The sequence below is a fragment of the Vombatus ursinus genome, unplaced genomic scaffold, assembly GCF_900497805.2.
Source record: "Vombatus ursinus unplaced genomic scaffold, bare-nosed wombat genome assembly UNPS02014798.1, whole genome shotgun sequence".
NCBI lineage: Eukaryota > Metazoa > Chordata > Mammalia > Diprotodontia > Vombatidae > Vombatus > Vombatus ursinus.
The window spans coordinates 25068997-25078291 of record NW_020954576.1 but is presented as its reverse complement, the minus strand read 5'-3'; the positions used below and the strand labels follow the sequence as shown (position 1 = coordinate 25078291).

At 38.8% G+C, this 9295-nt stretch overlaps 1 protein-coding gene across 1 annotated transcript in view; it reads right to left on the bottom strand.

Annotated features, from left to right (window-relative positions):
- Positions 1–3402: 3402 nt before the first annotated feature.
- Positions 3403–9295, bottom strand: part of LOC114049690 (Golgi resident protein GCP60-like) — a 41858-nt gene continuing 35965 nt past the window's right edge. The window contains exons 7-8 of the mRNA XM_027871020.1: positions 8895–9179; positions 3403–5859 (exon numbers count right to left, since the gene is read on the bottom strand). Of these exons, the coding sequence (XP_027726821.1) occupies positions 5654–5859; positions 8895–9179 (491 nt within the window). The 3' untranslated portion in view covers positions 3403–5653. The remainder of the gene's footprint in view (positions 5860–8894; positions 9180–9295) is intronic.

Sequence of the window (9295 nt, the reverse complement as noted above, 5' to 3'; positions counted from 1 at the left end):
TAACTCAGAAATGGGTGACCCCTGATAGCCACAAGTAGGAGAATAGTTAAGAATTAAGGCTTACACTCCCTGTGTTTAAAGCTGGGCCTTGTTCTATTTCTTTTCCTGTTGTTTGATTTGTTTGTTTTTTTTCCCCCATAGGACAAAAGTCCTTAAAAGATAAACTGTAAAACATCGAAAAGGTCTTTTGTAGCACAGGAGGAGGCAGCCTTGAAATGAAGAGATCTCAGGTGAATTAACCACAAACACATTTTAGGGACACCCAGGGGAGTGCAAGGCTTTATTTTATCCAGATCCTGGCCCCGGAGTGGTTTTCTGGCACAATCTCAAACCCCTCTGAAGGCAATCGTAGAGCAGTGGCAAAAGCACATGACTCAAGTCAAAGGACTCAGGTTATCTTTGCTACTTATCACCTACATGACTCTGAGCAAGTTATCGGTCCTCTCCAAACCCTCAACTATACAATGAGAGATCTATACCAATCCCTTCCAGGACTATGTTAAACAATAAGTATTTATTAAGTGCCTACTGTGTGCCAAGCACTGAGAATACAGTCACTGCCCCCAAGGAGCTTACATTCTATAATGGGGGAATGCCGTGTATACATCTAAGTATATACAAAATAAATACATAAATACAAGATAATTTGAGGAGTGAGGCACTAGCAGCTGAGGAACAGGTGAAAGGCTTATTGTAGAAGGTGGCACTTGAGCTGAGCTTTGAAAGAAATCAGGCAGAGGTGTGACAACAGTATATTCCAGGCATGGGGGATAGCCTGGACAAAGGCACAAACGGGACATGGAGTACTGTGAAGAATGTCAAGAAAGCCAGGTGGGCTGGACCACAGAGTACATGAATGGGAATAATGTAAGTCAAAAAAGCTGGTTGAAACCAGGGTTTTTAAATAGTAACAGTTTTCATTTGATCCCAGAGGTAACAGTGAGCCACTGGAGTTTACTGAGCAGTGAAATGACATGGCTAGATCTATGCTTCATTGTTTCCTTTGGTAGCTGTATAAATCTTGCTATGGGGATAGTATAATCTATCTTCCCTAGACTGATCAAATCCCTCTCCAGGATTTTATTCAATGTTTAAAAAGAGCCAGAAATTCTGACTCAGCTGCTAGAGTGTGAAAAGCATCACACCTCAAAAGCCACCATCTAGGTTGGCCCAACCACCAGGCTTCTTAAAGAACATGGCAGGGGATATTGTTTTAAAGACTAGAGGAGAGAGACAGGCAAGACGTCTCTAACAAGAGAGCTTCAGATTCTAAGCAATAAAAACACTCAGGCGGAAAAAGGCAACCATTAAACAATTATTTCAAAACTTCACTCAATCAATGCACAGGGCAAAACAGGCCATCTCATACCTAAGTCTTCTACTGAAGGAAATACAATTGAGAGGTTGAATGGAAGCAGCTGAGGTGTCTCAGAGAGACAGAAGTGGTCTAGGGGCACATCAGAAAAGGTCACTGGATCCAACAACTGATAATTCCATTCACAAAAATTTATAGCTTTTGGCAAAGTAGTGCCATTTAGGCCCGAAGTGCCACCCAAATCTGCAGATGATCCGGAGCCTGAGCCACTGAAACAGAGAAGATGTGGAACATAAAGTTCAAGTTGGAATGGAAAGCTAGAGGAAGTCTGTTCTCCTAGGAATCTCTGCCTATTACTGAATGGCAGCAAGCATACGACCAGTGTTTTCATGACTACGGAACATAACCTTTCCCCAAAAAAGTGCTTTTTCAGGTAGAGATGCCTGTTTGGGTCATGTTCTATATGTGTACAGCCAATGGCTCTGCTGCTACTTAGGCAAAAAATACCAGAGGACTGCACAAATCCACATCACACCCACCCAACATTCCCAAATAATCTAGGAGAATCTGGACTTTCAGCTCTGCCAGTTATAAATGTGTATGCGAACAGAGGACAGAGCTGTCCATCTGAACCAACCCCCCCCCGGTTGATCTCTTCACTTAACATGGGCAGAAAATGATTTTAAGACCATTCATAAACCCCCAATCACATTTCATAAATGTGCTCTTGGGAAAACGGAAACTTGGCACAATCTGTACTAATTAAGCATAGTTCATACTCTATTTGATGGTGGATAAAGAAGTCATCTTTTTAAAGTGAGCTCGTGCGCACATGTATGTGCAAATGTAAAGGCAAGAAACCAAATGACTGCCTGTTGCAAGCAGGTCACTTCGGACAAGCCACTTAATTTCTCTGGGGCATTTCCTTACGTTCATTTTCCATAAAATGAGGGGGTTGGACTAGATCTAAGGTACCTTCAGCTCTAAATTTTATTCTCCCATGAATGTGTGAAACTATTTAAACTTTCTCCAACAGCGTGTCAAGTGGCTGAATAAGGGCTAGGTTTTATACTTCTAATATAATTACTACATATGAATTAACAGTGTTAATGTTAATCTTGATTACAATCGGTCTACTTGAAAAGCTCACAAGCAAAGGCAGAATTTTATGTTGTTAAATGTGTAATAATTATAAATTACAGTGTGGTCTGTAAGGATAGCAGATGCTTCTTCCCTGTCTCTCTAATCAGAAAGACCACTACTCTAACATTCCAGGTAGGAAATGAGAGAGACAATAACCAATTAAACTTTGGAAAAAACCTACCACAAACTAAGTCAAAGAATACGAAGCAACAGATGTGAAGTCGAGAACCAGATTCTAACACCAAAGACTGGAAACACATTCAACAGAGTGACTGTTCCCAGTTGTCCTGCTTCTGAGAGATGAGCTCTCTTCTACCACCCCAATTTCAGTTCTTAAGCAGATCATGTCTTTGTTGGTGATCAAGTTCTTCTGTACCTTTCAGTCCTCTGACATTCCACTGGGTGCCTGGTTGCTAACCAAAGTGTTGCTCTGAAATAGTGAGGGGGCTGGCACAATAGGCATATGTTTATTATTGCATTACAAATTACTTTCAATAAGTGTATTCTCAGGCTCCAAGACAAAAGAATTGCTTGTCTCATAAAATGACAGCTACCAACAGGTCCTCTATAAATGCCAAACCAATAGTCTCAACTAGCCCCTGAACTGGCTGCATGGGGTCTCAGAAACAGGTATGCCAACCTAATCATTTTATTTTGCTGAAACTCCATGTAACAAATGGAAGTAGGTTAAGGTGTCCAAGTATCTCTTTTAAAAAAAAGTTACTCTGCAACCACTAGAACCAAGTAAGGCCTACTTTAAATGGGTTAATTCCTGGTATTCCAGATAACACCAATAAGGTGTGACCCCACTGCTTCTGAAACATCAACTTTCAGGATCGGCAAGTTGGCTGCCTCATTTCATGTTCTATTTCAGAACACATGTCTCAGGTAACAATATGTGTGCACAATTGTGAAGGAGGAAAAAACTGTTTTAGGACAAAACGTTGAACAAAGGCAGTGCTTTTAATCAATAAGTTTGAAAAAAATTAAATCTATTTGAACACACAAGCATAATTTACAGCAGAAAGAAAAAGAAATGGTCAGAAAAGAGGTTTTTTGTGTGTTGCTTTTTCTAAAAAACTAGGCCTTCTTAAAAACAGAAAAGGCCCTTTAATACATTTCTTTTTGTCATACCTGAATAGGGAAGTACAGTACTAATACTTCAGAAAACAACCATATTAAAAAAAAAAAGGCAAGCAGTTATAAGTAAATGTATTTTAATTGATTAAATATATTATTTTAAAGTATTTTTAAAATTGTATTTTCACTGTTCTAATCAACAGCCAAAGGGAATAAAAAAAGTTTAAATCCAAAAAGTTTTGATGTGAACACTTGATGAATTGTTGTCATCTAAAGCGATATGCTGCTTCCAAGAACAATGACATTCTATGAGTGAGATAACCTCAGTATGGGCAAGGTCAAAATCTGTAATCAAATCCTGGAAGAAATATATTAATGTCTGCTTTTTTATATGTTTATTTTACATTTTTAAATACAGAATTCTTCTCACTGAAAAAAAAAAAAGCAAGAAACTGCCTAACCCCATGGTTTTACATTCTGTATGTACAAGACAGCAGACTGCCTTAAAAATGTTCTGGGTGTAACAGCACTGATAGCCATTTAGCTGGCACTACGTTTCTGAACCAAATTTAAAAACCTCAAATTAAGCACTGTGGAGCTACTTAGGAGAAAAAACCCAATTTGTGAATGAGGAGAGAAAAAAGTTAGATATATACGTGTGTGTGTGTGTGTGTGTGTGTGTGTGTGTGTGTGTGTGTATATAACATATAAACACCCACACACACAAAACCGAAGCTCAAACAGAAACAAACCCAATATATGCAAAACTCAAGTGCCCCCATTAGGTAGTGAACTGTACAAACTATAGCTAATTAATGGAAATCCTTCTTCAAGAAGTGATTTTGTGGTTTTTAAAAATCCATATATTTCAGTAACATACATTAACAGTGTTAAATGTACATTAACATCTGTCTACATGACATTCCTCCAAGGCTTCCTATACTGGCCAACTGCTTTCACAAATATGGGCCAGACAAACCCATATTTGTTTGAACTGAACAGAACCACAAGATGCTCCAACATCATCCATGACAGACATAATGCAGATTAAAGCTAGAAGACTTTAAAATTTAGGTATGTGATGGGACATTTCAACTTTCCACAATACTTAATTCTAAAGAAGAATTACATAGGATTTGTGCACAAGTGGTACCAAACATGAGAAAATGGAGTGGCAGTGATTTATCAGTGCAACAACATGAATCCCCACACACTGAATTATATACTAAAATGATTTAAAATATTTAAATGCCCCAAGTACCAATTTGCATTTATAAAATACAAAGCCAAGATTACTGAATTGGGTAGAAAACTGGGTTTGATATGACATAAAAAGCCAATCAAGCCAATAATTTATTAACTTTGTTTTTGCTACTGGTAGTCAACCTCGGGCAGAAATGGGAGGCTGGTCAGCTAAGACAGTTGACTCACTAGTACTACCCATGTTGGTATTGTAATTCATTCATCATCCTGGTTTAACAAATTCTAGGCATCCAATTCGTCCAGAGAATCCTTCTTTGTATTACCTTGGACTAACCAAAAATAAAGGCAATTTAAGTCTTGCCATTTGGGGCTATGCAGGACAAAGAGAGACAACTGTTTTTAAAAACTGCTTTAGGTAACAATTTTGAATTTCTAATTGTACCAAAAAAAACCCCAGACATTTCAAAACATAGCTATAGTCCATTAACAGAGGGACTTCAAATTAAAAGGCAATTCAACTGTTAGCAATCACAAAGCACATGAAGCAGGCACAGTGAACTAACCATCAGCCAAACAGGGTTCACACTGCGGCATTTCATTTTGTAGGATTCAAGGGATTTAACATATGTAACTCACGTAATTTCAGCTTAAGCACCATCCATCAGTGACTCTCTTGGTTAACCCCTAAGTGCTGGATAAGTCTGGAGATCCCTTTTCAACACCAAAGAATTCTTGTAATAATAATAGGGAGTCTTGGGGATAATCTTGACTCTTTAAGAGTTCATATACCGTCAGACCAAAACCAAATGGGGTAAAACCTGACTCTAACGCTCTGTTATGTTAGAAGAGATTCCCAAATAAAAGGCCATCTTCTGCCCAGCCCAAGCCTCAATTGATATTGTAACACCATTTTTATCTAGTATAATACACTCTGTAGTAGACTACTTTTGATCTCCATAAAGAATATGAGTTGTCAAATTTAAGTAGATAGACTCCTTTCCCTGGGTACTGATGGCTGCCAGCATATACTTCTTCATGACAGTCTCGTCGGTACACAGGTACAATTTCATCTAGCTGAGGCTTGCTGGACTTCCTTTTGGCTTTTTCTTCACTGTTTTCTGTTAAAAAAAAAAAAAAAAAAGAATGAAGATAGAAAATCATCACTGGTCCTTCAAACAATTCAACTAACGTGGATTCTCAGAATGGTAATGATTTGCTTCAATCCATACTAGAACTATGGAACTGGGCAGCACATTAGTAGTTTCTGTGTTTTTATGCCCTTCCTTCCCTCTTTACCCAAGTCTGATCTACTTAAATAATAGAAAATAAAAGCACACAGGTTAGTGACCCTGGGAAAATCATTTTAATTATCTGGGCCCAAATAACAGCCTGGGACTGACAGACCTCCTAAGCCTGGGATTCTAAGCTGCAGGGGGCTACTCCAATCAGATGTTTGAGCCATGAACATGGCAGCTAGGTGGCATAGTGACAATGTTGGACTTGAGGTCAAGAAGTCCTAAATTCAAGTCTTGGCATAGATACTTAATTAACTTGTGACCTGGACAAGTCACTTAATCTCTCTGTGCATCAGTTTCCTCAACTGTAAAACTGAGATAAGAGCACCTACCTCCTGGGATTGTTGAGAGTATAAAATCATGTTTGTAAAAAGCTGTATAAACCTTTAAGTGCTAAATAAATGTTAGCTACTCTCAATACAAGGGGAAGGGAATCACCAGGTTGCCTAAGGAGGGATAAACCAGCCCAGGAAGGACATTGGACAGATCAAGACTACTGTTGTTGATCAACAGTATGCCTGGGCCCCTCTACTTGCAGCTGAGGTGTGACATAGGGAGAGCTAGTCTTTTTTTTTTTTAAACCAACCCAGGAGGGTGAGACTAGTTGATCCCTAAGGTTCCTCCCAGCACCTATGAATTCAGTGTATATATCTAAAAAAATAAAGGAACCTGAACTGAGAGGGCAATTGTTTTTTTATGATACCAATATAAAGCAGGTTTTTAAAAGCATGAGGATCAACTAGCATATCTGTAAAACCTGAAGTCTCCAAAACATTATCAAATTTGCTTTACTGAAGAGAAAAAAAAACCTAAACTAAAATTGGGCTCATTTGCAGATGAGAAATTTTCTATGTTCCTGTATGCAAGACACAGGTCCATTAAGTCAAGATCTGGGTTTAGGCTAGAGGCTTTAGACTATACATCACCAAAATAAGTAAGAAAACACCTTTTAATCAGTATAAAAACCATTCAGAACAAGAGACAAAAGTGCAAAGTAATACAGGAGAATGGTCTCCGAGGCTGAAATGTATCTGTTTTTTGTTTTTTTTTTTGAAAGAAACACCTCCTACCACACTCTCCCTCCCTTTCACTCCTGCCTGAATAGCTCTTGTATTAATCCAAATTTTAAGTCTTCTTTAAAAGTATACCATGGGGGCAGCTAGGTGGCGCAGTGGCACTGGCCCTGGCGTCAGTAGGACCTGAGTTCAAATCCAGTCTCAGACCAGACACCTGATACTAGCTGTATGACCCTGGGCAAGTCACTTAATCCCAATGGTCTCGCCAAAAAAAAAAAAAAAAAAAAGTATACCATGGAGGTAAGGATTTGGTGATTTCTTTGTCCTTTCAGCCATATGTATGTATGTACCCAGATTATAAGGAGCAACAGACATACTTAAAGGTTTAAAAAAAAATCCACCACCATGATACAGACAATTTAATCAACAAGTTATTAAGCAGTTATTTAAAAGGCAGCTTTTTTTGCTAAAGACTTTATGATCATGCATATGGCAAATTAATTTTGGTGAAAGACAGCCAGCATGAGATAATACAACTAGCAATGGACTTAAGAGTCCGGGGACCTAGGTTCAAATCCTAACTATCATTTACTCCCTGTATGATCCCAAGCCAGGTATCTCACTCCTTTGTGAAATGGGGAGAAAATGGGGAAACTGGCCTAGATAATCTCTAAGGCCCCCTACAACTGCAAATCCTAGGATTCTGTGAAGGAGTACCTAAAGTACAACAACCTATTCCCTTATGAAACTATATAATTAAGTGAAAGAGTAATAAATACTTTATTTGCTTTACACTTTGCCTCAAGAAGTGTTCTTTAAACTTTTAATGTTCTATAGAAATGTTAACCAACTCAATACACACTTTACAGAATACCCATTATATCTGGTGATTCATGAGATGCTAAAGGGAAGCAGAAATGGTAACACTAAAAAGTTTAAAATGCAGTTGCCATTCAAATGAGCAAACACTAACATGCCTACATGGTATTCAGAAACGAGTGGAATTGAGCTTTTCTGGGAAAAGGAAGTGATGAAACCAACTTGTTAATTATTTTAGCAAAGCACATACAACATACTGATTAAAGAATCTACTGAACCAAAATGTGTGCCTCCTTCATGGTTCCTCTGCCAGCTCTAGCTACAGACTCCACCAGCTTCAGTGTTCAGATCTCTCTCCTCCCTTTCTCCACTCTCTCCTTCAGCACTACTACTCACTCTCAAGGCTTCCCTTTCCTCTACAGAGGACTCCTGCATATTAATCTCCAGAAGAGAATTCAAGTCTAAGAATCATGCATTTAACTTAAAATACCCAAAGGATGTCTCCATACGGATATGCCAGTGGCACCTGCAGCTTTACATATTTAAAACAAAACTCCTCTTCATTACTTTCTGCTGTCTAAACACCCCTCATGCCGATGCCACATTAATCTTCTAAGTACACATATCTGAATACGTCACTCCCATGCACAAAACCCTTAAATGGCTCCCTGATGGCTATGTAATAAAGCTGAAATCCCTGCCCCTAGCATTCCAGGTCCTCTACAATGTGATTTCACCCTAACTTTTTCGTCTTTTCTCATACTACTCCCCTCCAAGTACACTGTGCTCCCATCAAACGGGGGTAGTCATTTTCGCCCACATTATGTCCTGTACTATCCCTCCCCTCCAATGCCTTCTGCTCATGCTGTTCTTTATACCTGGAATCCCATCCCCCCTCCCCACCAACCTCTGCCAGTCAAAATTCATCTCAAATGCCATATCTCTTTCTGTCATTATGCCAAAGATTTTTATAACATACATAGACTTTTATTTTTAAATATAGTTATGAAAAAGCTGCTCTACCTTCATCTTCTTCGTCATCATCACTGGATTCACTGACATGCACACTGACATTAGTATTGGGAGACTCTGTCCATTCAAAAAATACCCCAAACCCAATGTCATAACTGTCTGTTGCAAACTCCCAGAAGAGATAAGATCCTTCCTCATGTGTAGGTACTCGAACAGTGACTACTTCTCCTCTGCCCACTGTGATCACTGAATCTGCATCCTGCCGAATCTTCTCTTTAAAGTCTTTGATCTGAGGTCTTGTCCACATGGAAGGTGCAGCTATTACAGGAACAGATTCTAGCAACAAGAGGACTCATAAAAGTTAAACAGGTCTACCATCTGCATTTATATGATAATATGAGTTAAAAAACCATTTATATTACTTTGACAACCTGGGTCCAGCTACTAACCTA